The 21582-nt window shown below is 47.7% G+C and overlaps 1 protein-coding gene across 1 annotated transcript in view; it reads right to left on the reverse strand.

Moving 5' to 3' along the window:
• The window catches only part of Ccdc93 (coiled-coil domain containing 93), a 68839-nt gene that overhangs the window by 21720 nt on the left and 25537 nt on the right, over positions 1–21582 (reverse strand). The window contains exons 7-13 of the mRNA XM_057769461.1: positions 21325–21425; positions 18624–18660; positions 18153–18245; positions 17859–17909; positions 16894–16980; positions 4105–4221; positions 1380–1442 (exon numbers count right to left, since the gene is read on the reverse strand). Coding sequence (XP_057625444.1) covers positions 1380–1442; positions 4105–4221; positions 16894–16980; positions 17859–17909; positions 18153–18245; positions 18624–18660; positions 21325–21425 — 549 coding nt within the window. The remainder of the gene's footprint in view (positions 1–1379; positions 1443–4104; positions 4222–16893; positions 16981–17858; positions 17910–18152; positions 18246–18623; positions 18661–21324; positions 21426–21582) is intronic.

Raw genomic sequence — 21582 nt, forward strand, 5'->3', positions numbered from 1 at the left:
CACCTCAAGTCTCGAAACAATCCAGGCTATGATGCCGCAACACGGAAGTAGGCTAACTCATGGGACAAGACAGAGGGTTGGCAGATGGGAACAGACAGAAGACAGCTATGGAGAACTAACCAGCGTGGGTGACAAGAATGGCTTGTGGGGCTGAGGCCTGGATCAGAAGAGAGAGGTTGACAAAGCAATGAAGCCTGACTCAGTTACACAGGAGAGCATCTGAGGGCCCCAGATGGCTGGCAAGAGCAAAGAGAACGGGCAGCTCCCCAGCTCTGAGTGTCTGTTGCCACGAGCTGATTTACCACAGAGAAGGCAGCACCCGTCCAGAAAAACAGTGGAAGCGAGCTGCTGTGAGTTCATACTGTCAGCTTGACAGGATCTAGAGCCACCAGAGACAGGCTCTGGGCACACCTGTGACAGATCAGCCAGGGCAGTCTAGCCTCTAGGAAAGTCTACCCGACAAGTGGGAGGCGCCACCTCCTGGGCTGGCGTCTAAACTGCAGAAAAGGAGAACATGAGCTAGGCGCTGGCATTCATCTGTCTGCTTCCTGACTCTGTGTGCTGGGGCCAGCTGCTTCAGGTTCCTGCTGCTTTGCCTTCTCCACCATGAAAGACTGCGTACTTCAGCTGCGAGCCAGACTAAAGCCTTCCCCTCCTTAAGCTACTTCTTGTCATGGGTTCTGTCACAGTAACAAGCCAAGTAGCTGTGGCATGTACATAGCATTGGTGAGAGGAAATTTAAACCAGATGAATGTATAACCAAGAGTCCTCAAACATCTGAAGACAGACAAACATGGTGGATCAGCTTACAAGTGGACCCGACTAAAAAACAACTATAAAGAAATATACACGTTATACCAGGGACCTAGGAAGACAGTATTCATCTAAAAAGGAACTGGGCTTCCATCTAGGGAACTGGATTGCGAACCAGAGAGATTACAGCTGGTAGCCCACGCCACTGATGCGGTAGCCAGTTAGGTTCTGGCTTTCCTGGGGTGGCTGTATGGTTGTCTCCAAGGGTGTCTGTCATTGCTGTCACCACCTGTCTGCCACCTTCCACTTCACTGAAGTGGCAAAAGCAGCCTGCATTCATCACATTAGTCTACCTGGAAGGGCAGGCTTCGTAGAAATGCAGATTAGGTCTGCATCATGAGAGAGCCCGGCATGGCCATGTCTGTCCAGTGCTGCCGGAGGAACGCTGTCTCATCAGCTGCGGTGGCAGGAAGCCAGCCTCACAGTCTGGTCCACAGCAGGGGAGGGGAGTTTCATGGTGGTGCTTGACCCACACCATCAGTTTATCCACACTGCTGTGATCTGACCCGGGAGAGGAAGCTGTGGGCCCTGAGGTCACAGTAAGGAAGGAGGGGACAGATGCTTACCTCTGTCAGTGTCTTCTTCATGTCACTGTACTTGGCCTGGAGGCTGGTGTGATTCGTTTGCAGCTGTGAGAGAGAAAGGACATTTGCTTGAATGGAATCCCTTTCTCAGTCCAGGCAGTGATGGAATCCTCCTTTTACAGTGAGGAGGTAAAGACCAGAAAGACTGAAACATTTAAACTGCAGGACTTTCATTTTATTTTTAAAACAGTTCTATGTTTACTTATTTTGGTGCTAGGGAGTTAACCTGTGGAATAACATGGAGTCTTCCACTGAATTCCACCCACAGACCTCCCCATTCCTAGGATTATAAACTGAAGGCCAGGCTTTCCAAATGGGTCTTGGGGAGTTGAGCTTGGGGTGTCATGCTTGCACCCAGCCCTTTACCAACTGAGCCGTGTCCCCAGCAGGCATGCAGACTTTTATCATCCAAAGACTGTCCCTAAGTCACTCCCTGCCTTCTTTATGGTCTGCTTTCCTAGGAGAATAAATGAAGGTCTTCCAAAACAGTCCCACCTGTCACCAAGACCTATAAATGACCAATAGCTCTCTTAAAAAGATCATTTGGGACTGGTGGAACAGCTTAGGTTGTAAACTGCTGGCCACCAAGTCTGATGACCCAAGTTCAGTCCTCAGGACCCATTTGGTAGATGGGAAGAACTGAACCCAGCCAACTGTCTACTGGCTTCCATGACATATGTGCACTGCTCTCAGAAATAAACGGGAAACAATGGTTTGTTTCTTCCACTCCTGCCATCACCAGCTCACCTACTGCACCGTCTTCTGAAGGTCTGGGACTCCCTGAGCCTGCTGCCCATATCCCACATCATACACACCAACAGGCAGTGGCATGCCACGACCCTGCTGCAGTCCTCTGTGGCTTCCACAGTCCTAACATGGACCTGGAAGGTGCTCCGTTATGGGTCTGCCCACTGCACACCTCACTCAAGACTCCTCAACCATCAGACAGGAAGGAGCTGGCCAACTCTTCCTCCCTTCATCTTTGCTTATGTTGCTTCCTAAGCCTCCACCTGGTCCCTCAACATCTCCACGCAGACCTCTGTAGTAGGAGCTACGGGCAGCGTTCCTGCCACCTAGCTCCCGGCCGCTTGGCTAGCTTATGCCCCAAAATAACAACACACAAACTGTATTCATATAAACACTGCTTGGCCCATTTCTATTAATGTGTGTAGAACCACGAGGTGGTGACTTATCTTGCCTAACCCATATTTAGTAATCTGTGTAGCACCAGTCTTACCGGGAAAGATTCAGCATGTCTGACCTGGTGGCTGTTTCAAAATGCTGGTGTTCTGGTCTGTCCTGCCAGGGCAAACTCTGACTCTTTCAGGCAGGCAATCTGACTACAGAGTGTTTGAGTGTGTTTTCTGAGTGCAGTGCTGCAGCTTGCTTGCTGGCAGGGACCTTGAAACGCCATAGAGTTGTGGCAATAAAAATGGCTACAGCCGGTACCTCCGCCATGAGGTTGGAAAGCTAAGGAGTGGGCTGGATCCAGCTGCCAAAGACACAGCTTTAATCCTACCCATGTTGCTCAGTAAATTAAAGACTCTTGTGGTCACAAAAGAGACATATACAGTAAAAGAAAGATTCAAAGTAGAAGAAAATGTCTAAATGGTTTACTATGTGTTAAAAAAAATCTATGTAGGCTAAAGGTTAAAGTTCTTAAAAGTAAAAAAGAAAGAAAGAAACAGAGTAGTTGGGTGTGGTGGTTCACACCTTTAATCCCAATACTTGGAAGGCAGAGGTAGATTGACCTCGGAGTTCAACTCTGTGACTTCAAGGTGTGGTAGCACACGCCTTTAATCCCAATGGGGAGGCAGAGACTGAAGGATCTCTGAGAGTTCAAGGACAGCCTGGTCTACAGAGTTATTCCAGGACAAAGATATACAGAGAACTTGTCTCAAAAAAAAATCTGTAGTTACAGCCAGCTGTGGGCTGCAAATGTGGGTGCTGGGAACCAGAACTCATGTCCTCTTCAAGAGCAACGAGAGCTCTTGAGAGCTGCCATCTCTCCTGCCTTGCCCTGCATTTTCCGTGACAGGGGTTGATAAACTTTACCTATAAGAGACCAGGCAGTATACAGTTTAGGCTTTGTGTGTTGTTTGGTCCCCACCACAACTACTCAATGCTGTTATAGTAGCTTGAAAGCAGTCACAGAAAAACAGGAGAGCAAATGTGTTTAGCTGTTCCAGTGAAACTTAACTCATGTGGATGGGGAGAGGGCTAGTGAACAAAGTGCCTACCATGCAGTCCTGAAGACTGAAGACTGGGTCACCGGGGTCAATGTGAAAAGCTAGGTGAGCGTGGCAACTTGCCTCTAATTCCAGCACTTAGGAGGCAGAGACAAGGGATATCCCTGGCAATTTAGCTAGCGAGACAAGCCAAGCTGGTTCAGAGAGACCTTGCCTTAGTAAATTAAGTGGACAGTGATTAAGGAAGACACCAACAACAGTCTCTAGCTCCTGCACACCCATCAGGCACAGGTATGTACACTAAGTACCCCCACATACTCGCAAACACCCACACATGCACACATCATCCACATAACTTTACTTACAAAAATGCATGCAGCTAAACAGCACTGAAGGCTGCAGTGTGCCTGAGCCAGTGCCCCCTTTAACCAGTCTACCACAAGGCTCTTCATTCATCTTCTGATTCTTCCCCTTGGAAGAAGTTTCATTAACTCGAGTGGAATTCTAAAAACACTCACCTCTTCTAGATGTTTGGTCTTCTGCAGAATCTGTTTATTCAAGGAAATGACTTTCCGTTGATGCAGCTGGGAGGTTCCTAACTTTTCTGGACTTTCTTCAGCAGACAGCTTGGACTGCTGTGGGAAAACCCAAGGCAGAAAATGAGCTCAGATCCATTCAGGTTGTCCATCCGTACTCAGTATGAGCAAGGCAGTTCTAGGCAGCTGGTCTCACCCAGCCAGGGCATCTACAATGTCCTGCCCAGAACCGAAATCCAGACAGGGAAAGTCTGACGTCATCAAAGTCTGCGTGGGAGCAGGGGAACACATGGGTATAGGCTGCCCAGCTATGGTTACGCTGAAACCATCCAGGCAACAGCATTTGTGGTGGGTCTTAGCGGGGATACGGGATGTCTTAGTGGTTTCTTTATGAAACCATCTGGAAACATCAAGAGTTACAAATTGGAGACAGCTAAGTGGGTAAAAGCATTTGCCACCACACCTGATGAGTTAGACCCCCCAAAACTTCGGCTGGAGACTTCCACGGGTATAGGCTGTCCTCTAATCTCCACATGTGTAAAGTGGCAAATGTGTAAACACATACAATAAATAAATCATGTAATAAAAATGAAAAAAGCTATATATTGATTCACTTTCATTAAAATTTTATAAATACACAGTTGCAAAGTCTAGTCATTTCCGAGCATGTATAATACCAAGCAGCAGGTCCCCCTGCTCAGACCACTCTCAACTATTCCCTACGTCTGTTCTTCTGACTTAAGAGAAGCACAAGAAGGAGAAAGTTGCCAAGAGAGGCCAAGAGGAGTAAACCTCTGGAAATGGACGAGTGAGGAGGGGACAGAGAAGGCCAAGCAGACACAGGGACTGTAAGAACTGGAGGCAGGTAAAGGAGAGATTTCTGGGTAGTGTCACAGGGTGGGTGACTGACATTTTCTAGAAGGGTTAATGACAATTACTAAGAAATGATGCAAAGAAGGAAGCAAGGGCTGAAGAGATGGTTCGGTGGTAAAGGCATGGTGGGCCACTGATTCCCCAGGCTCATCATGGGGAGCAGAACCTATGCCCAGCAGCTGTCCTTTGAGTTACATGTATGCTCCCTGATCCACCACCCCTACCAGTCCCACAAATGAATAAATGTAATTTTTTAAAGGAAGGAAGCAACTTGGTATAGAAAGTTAATAGAAACTTTTGTCTCAGCCTGGTAGGGAGTGGAGGAGCCTGAAGAGATGGCTCAACCATTAAGTACATACTGCTACTGCACAGGACCCTGGTTCAGTTCTCAGCATCTAGATGGTGGCTCATAACTGTTCGTAATGCCTGTTCCAGGGGATCTGATGCCCTCTTCTGGCCATGCAATATGCGGTATACATACATACATACATATGTGTATATACATATATATACACATACATACACACACATATATAGGCACTCATCAAACTTTCCTTTTAGAAAAAAAAAACACGTTGGGGGAAGTCCCAGGGAATAGAAACAGAAAGGTCACCCTGACATAATAGTGATCATTACAAAAGATAGCTTTATTGAATAGTCAGATGCCCAAGCTAATCATGGATTTCCAGCCAAAATGTAGCAAATCTATCGGGTAACTTACTGTCCCTGCATGTTTCATCGGGGCTCATGGGTCTGGAAGTCTGGGAAGTGCGGCACTGGGACAAAGACTGCCAACAGGAGGAGGAGGACCCGGGAGAACCCGCACAGGCATCAGTACTACGGCTAGGGCTTTCCCTGAATTATTCACACCACTGACAGACCATGAATGTTTTCTGTGGGTTTGTTTTGCTGTTTAATGATTCTGGAACTTGGGAACAGTGGGCTGGGTATGTGTGCAGTGAAGAGCCAGGGGTAACATTCTGTATACTGTGGGCTGACAGTCCAGAAGGAAACAGAAGACACTTGGGGCTGGAGCGACAGTATTCCTTCACTGGTATTAAAGCCTACTTTTTGGGCATTCTGATGTATGTTGAAGACCAGCTGATATCCAGCCCAATGGACTGAACAACACTAGATTCTTAGACTTTCCACTGGAAGACAGCCATTGCTGGACTAGCCAGACCCCAGCCTGTAAGTCACTCTGGTGAACATATATAAAGCTTCCCAGCTGGACAGCTTCCTGAAGCACATGACTCAATGGTTAGTAAGGTGGACTGGCACATACATGTATTTGTCATTGCACTTACACTAGAGAAACGTATCAACATGGATCTGGTCCTCAGAACCCTGAATTAATTAATATGAATTAATACTTTATAAATGAAAATTAAAGAAACTGCAGGAAACTGCAGGGATCATAGAGATCACACACACACACACACACACACACACACACACACACACACACTCTGTTCCTCTAAAGAACCTCAATTAATCCACTTGGTAATCTACTCAGTGACTGGATTGCAACAATTGACCCACTGTTTGGGAAAGAACATGGAGGGAGCCCACCAGGACGTCAAGGGAGAAAGGAAAAGATCTCTCTCAATCCACTCTCTCACTGAGAATCACATAAACAGAGAGAAAATGCATGCATACAGGAAGAACCCTGAAGTCTTTTTAAAACCTTGTTATATCTTTACTAGAATATGCTCCAAGAAACAGGGGCTTTCAAAATCTGTTAGTGCTAAGTAAACATACACCTTCTGTGCTTCTGTGGACTCTCTCTTTTCACGTGTTCATGTTTGTGTGGACATGTGCACCTGTGCATGAGGGTCACACACATGTGTGAATGTATGTATATGGATGCCAGGGGCTGGCTTTGGGAGTCTTCAATTATTTCCCAGCTTCTCTTTGGAGACAGGGTTTCTCATTGAACCCGGGGGTCCCTGACTCGGCTAGCTGGGATGACTGGTAGCCCCAGAGACCTTCCGGTCTCCTCTTCCCATAAGGGGATTATGGATGTGTGTAGCTGCATCTCACTTTGTGAATGGATGGTGGGATCTGAACTCATGTCCTTACCCACTGAGCCATCTGTCTAGCCCCTACAGTTTCTTACATTTCTTATAAAGCATTAATTCACATTAATTAACTCTGAGGACCAGCTCCATGTTGACACTGTTCTCTAGTCCACGTGCAGTGACAAATACACGTATGTGCAGGACCACCATTCTAGCCTGTGAGTCTAGACGGGCGCTTCAGGAAGCTGTTTGTCCAGCTGGGACGCTCTTAAACGAAGCAGTTTATTCTGGAGCTATAGTGAAGATAGTTCTCAAGGAGCCAATGGAAGTCTGATGGCTTTTCAAACATACTTTTCATTACACAATCTAAAGCTTTTATTTCTTTCAAATTATCTTCCTAACAGCCAGGAAAACCCAGACTGAAGGCAGAAACGGGTCTCTGGACAAGCGCAGCCCATCTGACAGTGGCCGAGGGACAGTTACAGTGGGAGAGCAGGTGACGAGGACAAAGTTGGTCGGATGCAGAAGACAAGATGGGGCTTTACACCCTACCCTCGATGGGAAGAAGTTCAAGCCCCAGGCATCTTATCAGTCTATTTACAAAATACAGCATCTGCCACAAAGGCCAGCCATCGACAAACACACCCCTGTGCCACCGAGGAGCAGGGGCTGACATGTGGATCTCATTTTGTTCAACAACTGCAGATTAAGAACGTGCCGGTAAAACCACAGTGTGGATTAGGACAGTCTGCTGCAGATCTCATGTTTTCTAATGTGACAGATAGAAACGACACCCAATCTTAGGGGAGACGGCTTTAAATGTCACTTGATGGCATCAGCCTAGTTCAAAATGATAAATACCCAAGAGAAATAAGAAATGATTACTTTACCTAAGACGCTATCCTTTCAGAATTGAATGAGCCTCCCAAGGTTACCTATGTATTAACCTTCATCCCTGTTTTCTCTTTTTTCAGGGCTAGAGATCAAACCCAGGGCACTGCACGTGCTAGGGAAGCGCTCTACCACAGAGCTACATCCCCAGCTCCAACTGTCTTCTGGTTCAGGAAGTATTAGTCCATTCTTCCTACCACAATAGAGACTCTACGATGAGAAAGGGGACCCCTGCACACCACCTCACATGGGGATCTCAGTCCTCCATAGTGATCTAGGGAACTTCAGTCTCTGGCATCTTGTAAGCCTCCAGTTAAATCAAGGAAACAGATGTTAATGTACAGCTCAGTTCCCCTCCTGAAACAAAACTATGGAATTCTGGGAGGCCAAAATGTGAGTGAATGTGGCAATCTAGGAGGCACATGCCTTCACTGAAGGTGGCTTACTTCCTTGAGGTATTTTTCCAAAATCTTGTAATGTCTAGCTCTGATTTTACAGTAGGTTAACAAAGGCCCGCGTTAGTGTAAGAGGAAAATGTATGCAAGGAAATGTTGTAAAGACAGACGATCAGCTTCCTGGAGTTCTGCCATCTAAATCCACAACGCTCCCTGCATGCCTAAAAAACTGCAAGCCAGGAGCTGAGTGTGGTGGTGCACACCTGCAACCCTAGCACTCAGGAGATGGAGGCAGGAAGATCAAGAGTTCAAAATCATCCTCAGAAACAGCGAGTTGATGCCATCCTATGCTCCATGAGACCCTGTCTCAAACAAAACCAGAGTTTTCAGCTTGTTAGGACCCTACAATGGACCAGTGCTGAGGTGTCCCCCAGTGCCTGAGAAGCAAAACTAGATCCTCCCTGGAAGAACAGAGCTGCAGACCTAAGTCTCCAAGAATTTCCCCAGAAAACTTTCAGTGAAATTCGGTGACTCTGAAGTCAAAATTCACAAGCAGGCTGGAGAGAGGGCTAAGTGGGCAAGGAACCTGTCACCAAGCCTGACAATGTGACTTCAATCCCCGGGACCCACACAGCACAAGGAGAGAACAGGCTCCTACAAGTTGTCCTATTGAGCTCCACGTGAGTGCATACATCCACGTGTGTTCACTGTGGCATGCACACCCACCCCTAGCATGTACATTTAATTTGAAAACTCCTCACAAGCACTCTGAGAAGTCAGAGCACTGTGACCCTAAGCCAGCAGGAATAGACAAGAAAACCAGGACTGCTAACACTGAAACACACACACACACACCAGTTCAACTTATCAACTTATGTAGGAGCACCTACAATTCTATACCAGGACATCAGGATGTCAGTGTCTCTCACTGCCTTGCCTGCAGTCCTCTGGGCACACAACAGTGTGGAAGTGATCTTCTGAGGTGTTCCCATGGAATGTGACCATCCACTCTCCCTGGTCCATATTCTGCTTCTTTTTAACATTGTGTGTGCATGTGTGCATGCATGCACATGAGTGGACATATATGCCTGTGTATGGACGCCACAGATTAACTCTGAGTGTCATTCAGGAGCTCTTCACTGTTTTCTCTTTGAATCAGGGTCCCTCACTGGAACCTGGAGTCACTAATCAGCATAGGCTGTCTGTCTAGTCAGGGAGCCCTGGGGGGTCCCCCCAGTTTTTCCTCTCCAGGGTTGAGATTACAAATGTGCCCACCAAACCCATCTTTTTATGTGGACTCGGGTCCTTACGCTTGTGTGACTGAGCCATCTCCAGAGGCCCCGACTTGTCTTTAGAACTAACTGTCTGAGAAGCTCTAATATATAACCCAGAAACAGTGGCCAAGCCACAGAACCAAGGCAGTTAAATAACACAAAGACAGGAGACACAAGCAGGCGGACAAAGCATTAAGATCTTCCTTCTGGCTCCGTCCTATCAGATTTAGTGCACAGATGCCCTGAGGGCCTCTGGGGGCCAGGCACCATGTGCTAATTTCACGACAGCAGCCTGCTCCTGTGGGAAATCGCCGTCCCCAGTACACTGCCAACCACAGAATACAACAAATGGCCTGAAGGGAAACAGTCTGTGGCCAGGCTCCCAGGCAAGACCTTGAGAAAGAAAATGGCAAGCACAGGCAAAGGCCAGGACGAGTGCCAAGTCCCCAGGACCCCAGAGGGGAGCCAGGCGACACAAGGCTCTCTCTTGCATGCTCCAGCAGCAGGGTTGCCGTCACTCACACTCTGGATAGGCGAGTGAACAACAGAACTCCAAAGGCATTCTATTCCAGTCAGTTCACACTGCCATGTGAGCCGAGCAAAATACTGAACATGAGTGACTGCTGAGTGCTCAGCCTTACATGGGACATCGACATCACTCCCTCTGAGAGCACAGGAGGCAAGAGTACAGGAACAGAAAGATGGCAAGGAGTGCCGTGAAACTGTCTCCCAGATCAGCTCAGATGGCTGTGGCTACCGGCACAAGATCTTCATAAGATCAAGCCGGTCAACTCTCCATCCTGGGAAGGGGAGGAGTTCATGGGGCTTCACCTGGAGACCTAGGGAGCTTCTGGCAGTTGATGGCTGCTGGGGGAGAGAGGGACGCTTTCTTCAGTTGTGCAGCCACTGGAAGGTTCTGCCCATGCTCCTCATCTGTGCTTACCCAAGCAGCCTTAGTTAAACTCAGCAGCAGGAAACACACTTACACAGCAGCAAAGCACAAAACAAGATAGGAGGACTTGTTGGGAAGAAGGGTCCAGTGGGAGAGGGGTGGGAACTAGCAAGATACATTATATACCTGCATGGTTTTGTCAAAAATGTAAGTATAATGTATTTTGATGGAGGTGGGTCTTGTATTAATCTGTTGCTTTCATTGGTTAATTAATAAAGAAACTGCCTAGGCCCATTTGATAGGCCAACCCTTAGGTGGGTGGAGTAAACAGAACAGAATGCTGGGAGAAAGAAGCCGAGTGAGGAGTCACCATGATTCTCCCACTCCAGACAGACGCAGGTTAAGATCTTCCCTGGTAAGCCAGCTCATGGTGCTACACAGAATATTAGAAATGGGTTAGATCAATATGTAAGAGCTAGCCAATAAGAGGCTGGAGCTAATGGGCTAGGCAGTGTTTAAAAGAATACAGTTTCCGTGTAATTATTTTGGGGCATAAGCCATGCGGGCGGCTGGGTGCCGGGGATGCAGCCCTGCCGCTCATATTACAGCACTATTTTATTAATTTCTAATATAAAAATCATTGTGTATATGTGTGACTCGCATCTGCAAACCCATGCTTAGCTAGTATAGCAATGGGGAATGATTCTTTCCTTTGTATTTTTGCATATGTACCCTTGGACCAATCCCAGGTCTATTCATCTGCTGAGGCAAAGGCGCTCTCAAGACACAGGCGAGTTTCTGACCACCAGCCAGAACACAGTCCTCAGAATCAAAAGGTCAGGAGTAGTGGGCCTTCTAAGAGCGATTAGGGAAAGAACACCTTCTATAAATACACCTCTTGAGGACCTAAAAACACATTTCCACACAGCAATGAGATGACGATGGGCACAGCACCCGGGCTGGGATGCTGTGCATGTGTGCACATGGATGGAGATCAGAAGACAGCTGTGGGAGCCAGTTTTCTCCTTCCACCACGATTATCAGACTTGGTGGCATGTGCGTTTATTGGATAAGCCATCTCTCTGGCACTGAGATGTTATATTTTAAAAATAGCTACATGAGAATGTTATAAAATGCTCTGTTGTGACACGAAAAACCATTAGCTACCCCTTCTATAGCTTCCGTGGGTCAAGAAGTGGCTCAGTGGTAAAACTTCCTTGCCATACAAACCCAATGAGCTGTGTTCGATCCCCACAGCCCAGTTAAAAGTGGAAAAAGAAAACCAACTCCACAAAGTTGTCCTCTGGCTTTACATGTAGAACATGTACATGTGCCCCCCATCTCTCTCTCATACACACACTAATAATAGTAATAGTAATAATAATAATAGTAATAATAAAAGTTTAAAAAAGTAAGAAACCTCAGCGCCCAGCAGCCTTGAGATGCTGTGTGAGCCCAGGTTGTACCAGGTTCCCTTACTTCTGTGGTCCATTCCCAGCATGCTCACCCTTCCCAAAACAGCACCCAAGGCAGCTGGAGGCATGGTGAGCTTGCCTGAGGAAGCATGTGTCACTGCAGACTCAGGAGTCAGAACCATGGAAGGCACACACAGTTCCACTTCCCCCCAGTGACCTTCCATCTGGCTAAGGAGACAGGTTTTAAAGCAATGGCTCTCAATCTGTGGGTCACCATCCCTTTGGCAAAATTCTACCTCTAAAAATAGTTACATTATGATTCAGAACAGTAGCAAAACTATAGTTATGAAGTAGCAATGAAAATAACTTTATGACTGGGATCACCACAACATGAGGAACTGTATTAAAGGTCACAACATTGGGAAGCCAAGAACCATTGCTCTTAAGGCATTTGGACCAGGAATGCAGAAATAACTGAGCCTTTATAACCTACCCTTTCTTCATCTGAAAAAGGGATCTAATGTACACTTCTTTACCCAGCACCAACACTTGTAGTATTCAGTGACTTGTTCAGCCAAACAATGGAGTGTAGTCCATGCACACATCCACACATCAAGTAAGTACAACGATGGAGGAGGGCCATAAGCAAGAAGACAGCTTGGAAGAATCAAATCATCTTGGGCCAGTGAGATGGTCATTGGGTAAAGGCACTTGTAACCATGCCTGACATGAGGGGAGGAGAGATCCAAGTCGGGAAAGTTGCCTTTGGTCTCCACAAGTAAGCTGTGGCATGCACCTCTGCCCCTCGAGCACACACAAGCACACACAAGCACACAAATTAATAAAGTGTAAAAGAGAAAGAATTAAATGATATTTTAGAGTGAAAACAAATGTTGGGCTCAGGGGATAGTTCAGCACTCAGGGACCACAAAGCCTGTACAACACAGCACAGAGCAAAACAAAAGAAGCTCACTTCAAACAATGTAGAATGCTGACTCCTGAGGTTGTCATTTGATCTCCACATGTGTGCTGTGCACCTACCTATGTGCACACATCATATAGACACGCATAAAAGGAAAGTTGTGAACTAACAGGTTACAAACTCCCTACAAAAGAGGGCATCAGACTGTGTTTCCAGAAGACAGATCTACCTACACAGTCAGACCTACAGAACCCTCGAGGACCCCATCAGGATCCCACAGAGATATTGGCTAAGGCTGACTTAGTTGGCAAGCACAGGGGGTCCACATGGCAGGTGGTAGGTGAGCAGCAGCATTAGGGCTGCCTCTTCCTGCTCTTCCAAGACTAACGGGGTCTCTGGAGCACTGCGACCTCATCTCTAGAAACAGCAGTGTTATTCCTGAAATAACCAATATTGGCAGCGCCAATCAGAGAGGAAACACCAGAGCCCAGTTTCAAGCCAACCCATGGTGCTGAGACAGGAGACAAGGAAGCAGTGGGCTTGAGCTGTGTTTGCAGGCCCTTCCTAGTAGCATCAAACACAGAGCAAAGACCCACACACTCAACGACTCTTCTCCAGAGCACCCAACACAAACCCGAGCATGGTGAGTCCTCCCCCGCTTCCTTTTCCATTCTTCTCCCCCTCCCCCTATTTATCCTCCCCTCCCCTCACTTGCCTTCTTTCCTTCCTTCCTTAATGGTCTAACTTAAGGGCTAGCCTCATGCTTCCCATGCTCCTGCATGTCTCCTGTGTACCACAGAGTCTGAGGTGTGACCTTCCTCACCACTAGCAGCAATAAACCCAACACACCTTACCACAACTGGGGGCCAACTTGGAGGCAGCCAGTCTTTGGCTGGAGGCACTGACAGAGCAATAAGAAGCAAGCAAACTCATGATGGAACCTGAACCAAAGAGAAGTCTAATAAAACACAGGGCGGTTTGTATTTTAAATTAGATAGAAAAGACGAAAGCAGAGTGCAGCTTGTGTCACAGCTAAACAAAGATACTGACAAATAGTATTAAGGTAAGTGAATACAAATGGGAAACCAGGACAGACCTATACATTAGAATCACCGAAATCAATGAAGTAGTAATTCCAATAAGAGATTAGTTGATCAGCACTTGGGAGGCAGATGCAGCAGGCAGATCTCTGTGAGTTCGAGGCCAGCCTGGTCTACAAGAGCTAGTTGATCCATTCTTCCATTGAAGGGCATCTAGGTTGTTTCCAGGTTCTGGCTATTACAAACAATGCTGCTATGAGAGTAATACTCAGCAGTAAAAAAAAATGACTTCTTGAATTTTGCATACAAATGGATGGAAATAGAAAACACTATCCTGAGTGAGATAAGCCAGACCCAAAAAGAGGAACGTGGGATGTACTCACTCATATTTGGTTTCTAGCCATAAATAAAGGACATTGAGCCTATAATTCGTGATCCTAGAGAAACTAAATAAGAAGGTGAACCCAAAGAAAAACATATAGGCATCCTCCTGAATATTAACCTTCATCAGGCGAAGAAGGGAGACAGAGGCCCACATTGGAGCACCGGACAGAAATCTCAAGGTCCAAATCAGGAGCAGAAGGAGAGAGAGCACAAGCAAGGAACTCAGGACCGCGAGGGGTACATGCACACACTGAGACAATGGGGAAATTCTATAGGGAACTCACCAAGGCCAGCTGGCCTGGGTCTGAAAAAGCATGAGATAAAACCGGACTCGCTGAACATAGCGGACAATGAGGACTCCTGAGAACTCAAGAACAATGGCAATGGGTTTTTGATCCTACTGCACGTACTGGCTTGGTTGGAGCCTAGGCAGTTTGGATGCTCACCTTAATAGACCTGGATGGAGGTGGGGGGTCCTTGGACTTCCCACAGGGCAGGGAACCCTGATTGCTCTTAGGGCTGACGAGGGAGGAGGACTTGATTGGGGGAGGGGGAGGGAAATGGGAGGCGGTGGTGGAGAGGAGGCAGAAATCTTTAATAAATAAATAAATAAAGAGCTAGTTGAAGGACAGGTCCTAAAGCTACAAAGAAATCCTGTCTTGAAACCTCCCCACCACTGAGAGAGAGAAAGAGACAGAGAGACAGAGAGAGAGAGAGACAGAGAGAGAGACAGGCAGGCCAGTGAGCTGGTTCAGGAGGTGATGCCTGCAGCCAAGTCTGACAACCTGAAGTCAGTCCCTAGGACTCACAGCGTGGGAGGAGAGGACCAATTCCCACAAGCAATTTTCAACCTCTGGCCTACACATGCATGTCCTACACTAACAAACACACACACGCACAAACACACAGATAGAGACACAGAAACACACACACAAACACAGACACACACAGAGCAGAAACACATCTAGTTGCCCTCCCTGTTAAAGGTTGATAAGGATCATTACAGCAATCTAGGACTGCAAGAGACTCAGCCTTGCCACTCAGGAGAACAAAGACAGGAGACCCAGGCCACTTCTTGGGCAGTGACTTCCTTCCTCTTTCTACAACTATGCGTTGCAGTCTGTTGAGTTTATAGAACCATTACAGTAAGTGGAATGTTTCCTGGCTCAATCTCTGATGACAATCTGATCAGACAGGATCTTTGAGTTCTTGAGAGCTGGACAAGAAAATCCACATTCAGAAGCACACATGTGGATGGATGATGGGAAAACAAAACAGCCCACTCTAGACATGCTACTATTCACTGTCCTGCTCCGAAGTGCCATTGCTTGGAGACCCCATCAGGGACTAGGGAGGCCTCTTCCTCAAGCACACCCTCTTCACAGTCACTACCGAAGGCTAAGTGCAGCGGGCAGAGAGGAACTACTCTATTACCCAAGCATTTGAGACAAGAGAAACAGAATACACTGCTCTGGCAGACAGGACACTTGGAGCACAGCCCAGGGAGGGATGAGGCCCCTAGACCCATCTGGTGCTTGATTGTAATGCAAACTAGATGTGATCTAGACTCCCCTAGGAAGGGTGTCTCAGTGAGGAACTGGCTAGATTAGCTGCTCCTGGGGGCGTGATGGTGAGGGAATTCCCTCATGGGGTTAGTCGAGAGGGGAAAGTATGCAGGCAGCAATTCAGGGGCTAGGACTGGACAGAAGAAAAAGGAGAGAGCTGAATACATTCACGCAGTAGTTGACTGCTCTCTGCTCTTGACTGTGGTATGACCAGTTGCTTCACACTGCTCCCTGCAATGTGGATGGTAACCCGGAACTGTGAGTCTCTTCTCCTCGGAGCTACTCTTGTACAGGATGTTATCACTGCATCAGGAAATGAAACAAGGGAGACCTTACCCAGGCCATGGCTCAGCCACACCAAACTCAGGGGTGCGCAAAATGACTCTTCACTGGGATGGCCAGTTGGCTCAACAGGTAAAGGTGCTTGCTTGCTGCAGGAGCCAGACCTCCCGAGTCCAACCCTGGAACCCCATAAAGGGAGAAAAAGAAAACCTATCCCATAGAGTTGTCCTCTGAGTCCAATATGTATGCTGTGATAATCTGCTTCCCCATACAAATACATTAGTAAATAAAATTAAAACTATTTTAAAATGATTCAATTCTGTATCGCTGAAATATTTAAGGTCCCTCTGCCTCTTCTTAGAATGGGAGAAAAAAAGTAACATTGAAGTACAACTGAGGTTTTGTTCTTTATACACACTTTTTAATAAAGTCGAGAAAAACTTTTGCCGTGGGCTTGGCTGAGTTACAGAGTTTATCTCCGAAACGGCCAAAAGTGCTATTTGTCTGCCACTTGAAAGCCAAGCCTGTGTTACGAGCAGCCTGGCAGGGAAGGAAAGATGATTGCCTGGTCCACAGATGCGACATACTAGATGTGATTGCTATTTCAAGGCACATTTTCCCCCTCCAAACAAAATGAATTTAGCTCATGGGCAAACGCTGGCAGCTATGCATGGTCAAGCCTGGTGCTGGTGCTTCTGATGAATGTGCTTGATGAATTCAGCCAGACTCCATGGTTACAAAGGGAAGGAGCTAGGATGCAGAAGGGTAAGGCTGTAGGTGTGACCTGAGCCCCAGGCTCTGGCAGGCAGCAACCTACCTTTCCTGCATACTCGGACACAATCTGCTTGATCTCAGCAGAGCAGAGACCCACGATCTGGCCCACGGAGCTTGCTGTGAGGCGGCTCTGCAAACAAAGGAGGTTTATTCTCAGGGACGCTTGCCCACCATAGAACTGGGTATGGTTACAAAATACACAGCATTGACCCAGGAAAGGGACTTGTGCTTTGACCACTGACGCATTCACAAGACTCAGAACAGAAGTCAGAGCCACTGCTTCATCTCCTGAGTCACTCGGCTGGCTGTGTTAGTTTTCTTGGCCCCTGGGGACCCCTGGAGCCACCCCTCCATCTCCTGAGTCACATAGTGGCTATGCTAACATCCCCTAACTTGTGTCTTGAATACCCTTACCAAACTTTCTCTTGGGCCCTGGGTATCCCTCTAACTTCCTCCTCCCCCAGGTATCCTTTCTAACTTCCCTTAAGACACTGGTCACCTGGACTAGCTACATGCCCTGGGTACCCTAGGATTCCATCTTCTTCTCCATCCCCATGTCGAGGCCTGGTACTCATAGATGAGAAGTAGAAAAGAAACCATAGGTCCTAAAGTATCTCTTTATTCCCACAGGTCTTTCCTGATCTTCAAATAAACAATCCCATCCAAGGGCATAGCTAATCGTTCTTTCGGAAAGGCCTTGATCTGCAAGAGGGATCCCTGGCAACTCAGGATGTCATCTCCTACATAGCTGGTTTCAGAAGAAGATGGTTTCCCATGGTTACGGAGAAGCAGGACTGACCTTGTTCTTCCTGAGAGGCCAGTTAGCCACCTCTGCAGGGATATATCGCCCCAACGGTTGCCTTAAACTCTCCCTCTTAGAAGGCCCCAAGGACAAGGCTAGGCATTATAAAAATCTTCCTGCAAAAGCAGCAGGGCTCAGGACTGCTGAGGACAGAAGGCTCTGAAGATGGTGTCCCCTGGCCCGGCCTCCATCCCTCCTAGCCTCACCTCCTCACTGGCCATGGTCGTCATCTTGGTCATCAGTGTCTGAATGCGCTGCTGAAAGAGGAAGAGAACAGTGGTGAGCGGTCTGACCGTGCAGACAGAGGCAGGTGCCTGCCCGGGGCTTTGTGGAGGAACCCGAGCTGATGCTTTAATGTGGGCTACTGGTGAGCCTCATAACAGCTCAGGAAAGGGAACTGTGAGGAGAGGAAGGCGGCTGGAGAGAGAGCTGTGGATGGGAGCCCATCTCCCGCCAATGACCCACACGGGGACCTCAGAGGGTCACCACCCGGCACATACCTCCTCAGCTGCTTGAAGCTCATCTTCTTCATGAGCATCCGTTTTCTCTGTGGCCAACAGCCCTGCAGCAAGCGTGGTTTTCTTGTCCTCAGCCTAGAAGGGAAGATGAGGAAAGAGCAGAGCGCCAGAGTTGGAGACTCAGCAGAAATAAGACAAGCATGCAGAGGCACAGTCTATGGAAGAAAACCAGCTGGGGCCCAGCCAAAAAGAGAACAGGTAATCTAGCAGCTTCAGAGCGGGCTAGGCAGGCATGGGCTGGTGAGCTGCCTGCTGGACTTATCCCTGATCTGTAGCTATGGGATGCTTCTGTTGGCAGGCTAGAAATACCAAGATGGACAAGCAGGGGACAGAGGTGGCCAGTGCATCTCCAGGGCCCCTGCCTACCTACAGCCCGGTGCTTGATCAGCAGGACCCGTGCTACCCAGCCTACAACTGCTGCCTCCTCCCATCCCCACTCCAGGTCTTCCTTACCTTCTCCGTTTTGCTCTGGCGACTAAATCCGTATCTCCTGTAAGTCATGAGAAAGAATTACTATTCAGAAATCACAGTCAATTCCAACAAGTGTATTGTTTGACACATGTGCATGTAGAGGCTGGGTAAGCAACACTGGATGTCTCCTCCCTTGGTCCTTTCTAACTCTTTCTGAGACAGTATCTCTCGATGAACTTGGAGCTTACCAGTGTAGCTCGAACGGTTGGCTGGTGAGACCCGGGCTCTCCTGCCTCTGCCTGCCCAGCACTGGGTTTATAGGACCATAACTTGACCCCTAGCTTTCAACCAACATGGGTGCTGGGGACTGAGCACAGGCCCTCATGACTATGTGGCAAGCATTTTACCAACTGAGCGTTCTCTCCAGTGCTTGGCTGGATTCTTCTATGAAAAACGCCGAAGAGGATTTAGGCTACTGAGTGCTGGGAGAAAATATTTCAAATGCCTTACCCAGAAACATAACCCACCAGGCTCTGAATATGGCTGCCATGTTATCTGCTGTACTAACACTATAAACAGAAAGCTAGGATAGTAACCACAGGGGAACTTTTAAGGGCACTCACTGACCTTCGTATCAAGAACTACATCTTGGACCCACACTGCGAGCTGAAAACCTTAAAACATCCCTGCATACAATGTATTTCCTAAGTCCAAATCAGAATCTAGCATACTTTAATGACTTGAAATCACACCGTGTTTTACTTTCAAACACAACCCAAACATAATGTCTGCAATGTGTACTCACTTCACAAAACCTTAAATTTAAAAGGCGCACAGACACATTCCAGCTTAAATTAGTTTATTTTTTGCATAAAACAAAAACTATGATTTTTTTTTTTTAAAGCAAATACAACACAAAAGCAACTCACCCAAAACCAGAAGGTATAGTGCAAACATCGAGGTTCAGATTTTAGTTTGGAAAGGAATAAAATCGCATGCAATCATTTAAGAAAAAACAGATGAAGGCTTTCCTCTGCCCCTACTCGGGACATGCATGGTCTGGGGTCTGTAGCCTCACCTCTCCTGCTCGTCCACCACCCCATCCTAGCTCACTTTAGCAGATACAGGTAGGTCTCCCCTGCTGCCTCCCCATTGTTTCCTCACATATTCCTTCCTCCTCCAAGGCCCTGCTCAGCCTCATGCAAGCAGCTCTTGCTCCATCTACTGTCCACACAAAGCGTTACTCAGTGTGACAACATCTCTCCTCTCACCTGCTCTATGCTCTAAAATATGTCTGCAAAGTTTCCGTGTGTGCAGTGCATGCATACAAAGCCAAGACCTGTCCATCCTGTAAGCTGTCCCCTGCCCCCCATAATAACAATAACAATAAGCACGGCCTTTTCTTGAAAAGCTAGAACAGTAAGCCTAATTTCCTCTTGTTTACCACTATTTCCCAGAGGAAGGGGCCATGAGACACTCAGGGAGGTGCCCGTGAGAAAGAGTTAGTGTCAGCCACACAACAAGACAGGCACACTTTGCCACACACAGGCAGGAAGCACAGGGCACATACTCACATCAAGGGATTGGTCACCCTGGATAGAGAACGTAGGTCATAAGGGAAGATTAATATCCAGTGTTGAGCAAAGTATTCAAAGGGAAGCCTATCCTTGCGTGTTTTTAAAAGTGAGGATGTAAAAGTAAAACCCTTTCTTAAGAACAAAATAATTTTAAGATGTAATAACGCTTATTATTAAAGTTTTCATTTTTCTAGTCAGAGCAATCTTTGCCCCAAACCAGGAGGATTTCTGTAGGGTCCAAGGGAACCGCTATAGGTGCTCTGTGGACTGTTTAAAAGCAGGGCCAGGAAACGCATGCGAGCCCTGTTCTCAGCACCACCAATTCCCCAAGGAGGCCAGAGCCCATGAACAACACCCCTTTTCAGAGAACTAGAAAGGTCGGGCACAGAACACAAACTTCAACCTGAAAGTCATAGCTGCAAACCGTAAACTCAATCAGGCAGCAGCTAGCTGTGTGTGTGTGTGTGTGTGTGTGTGTGTGTGTGTGTGTGTGTGTGTACAGGGTCTCACTACATAGCCTCGGCTAGTCTGAAACCCACTCTGTAGACCAGGCTGGCCTCACTGAGACCCGCCTGCCTCAGCCTCCCGAGTGCTCAGACTATCACCATGCCTCACCATTTCAGCAGCTGTCCAATTTTAACTGAGATTCCCTTCCTCCCTCCATCTCTTCCTTCCTCCTTTAGTCCGATCCTCCTTCCCTTCCTCTCTTCATCCCTCCTCCCTTCCTGAAATGGAGAGACTTTGTTAGGAAAGCAAAGGCATCCCGGGAATGGAGAAGACTAGTGAGTTGGCACAGAAACTCAGAAGGCCTTAATGTTTGCTTTGTTTGTCAGTCCAGGAAGGAGAAGCCAAAGAACAACCTTGCTCCTCAGGACATGGTCCACCCTGGTTTTCAAGGCAGGGTCTCTCATTGGCTTGGAGCTCACCCAGTAGGCTTAGTTCAGGTTGGGTGGCCAGGGAGCCCCAGGATCTTCCTGTCTCTACCTCCTCAGCAATGGGGTAACAAGTGTGTGCCTCCACTCGGGGCTTTTTCTATGTGGTTCTGGGGACTGGACTCAGTTCCTTCTGCTGCAAGGCAAGCACTTCTAACTAAGTGACCACTCCGGTCCCAGCTTGACTCGGAAACAGTGTCACAAAATAGGTGTGGAACAGCACCCTCTCCGTACCTGCCGTACTCCAGAAGCGTGGAGTGGACTCGGGACTCCTCGTCCAGCAGCTCCTCCGCTCCCTGCTGCCGTCTGTACTTGCGACGGGGCTTGTAGGTGTCCTGAGGAGACGAGAAAGGCAAGGCATGGAGGGTGAGAGGCTTCTCAGGACTGTGGCTGGTACCTCTAGTGACTCGGGAAGTAGACCTTTAATACAGAATGGGGACACCTGGTTGGCTCACATCAGGGGCCACAGACACAGAGACTCTAGGTCAGGCT

Source organism: Chionomys nivalis, chromosome 5, assembly GCF_950005125.1.
Source record: "Chionomys nivalis chromosome 5, mChiNiv1.1, whole genome shotgun sequence".
NCBI lineage: Eukaryota > Metazoa > Chordata > Mammalia > Rodentia > Cricetidae > Chionomys > Chionomys nivalis.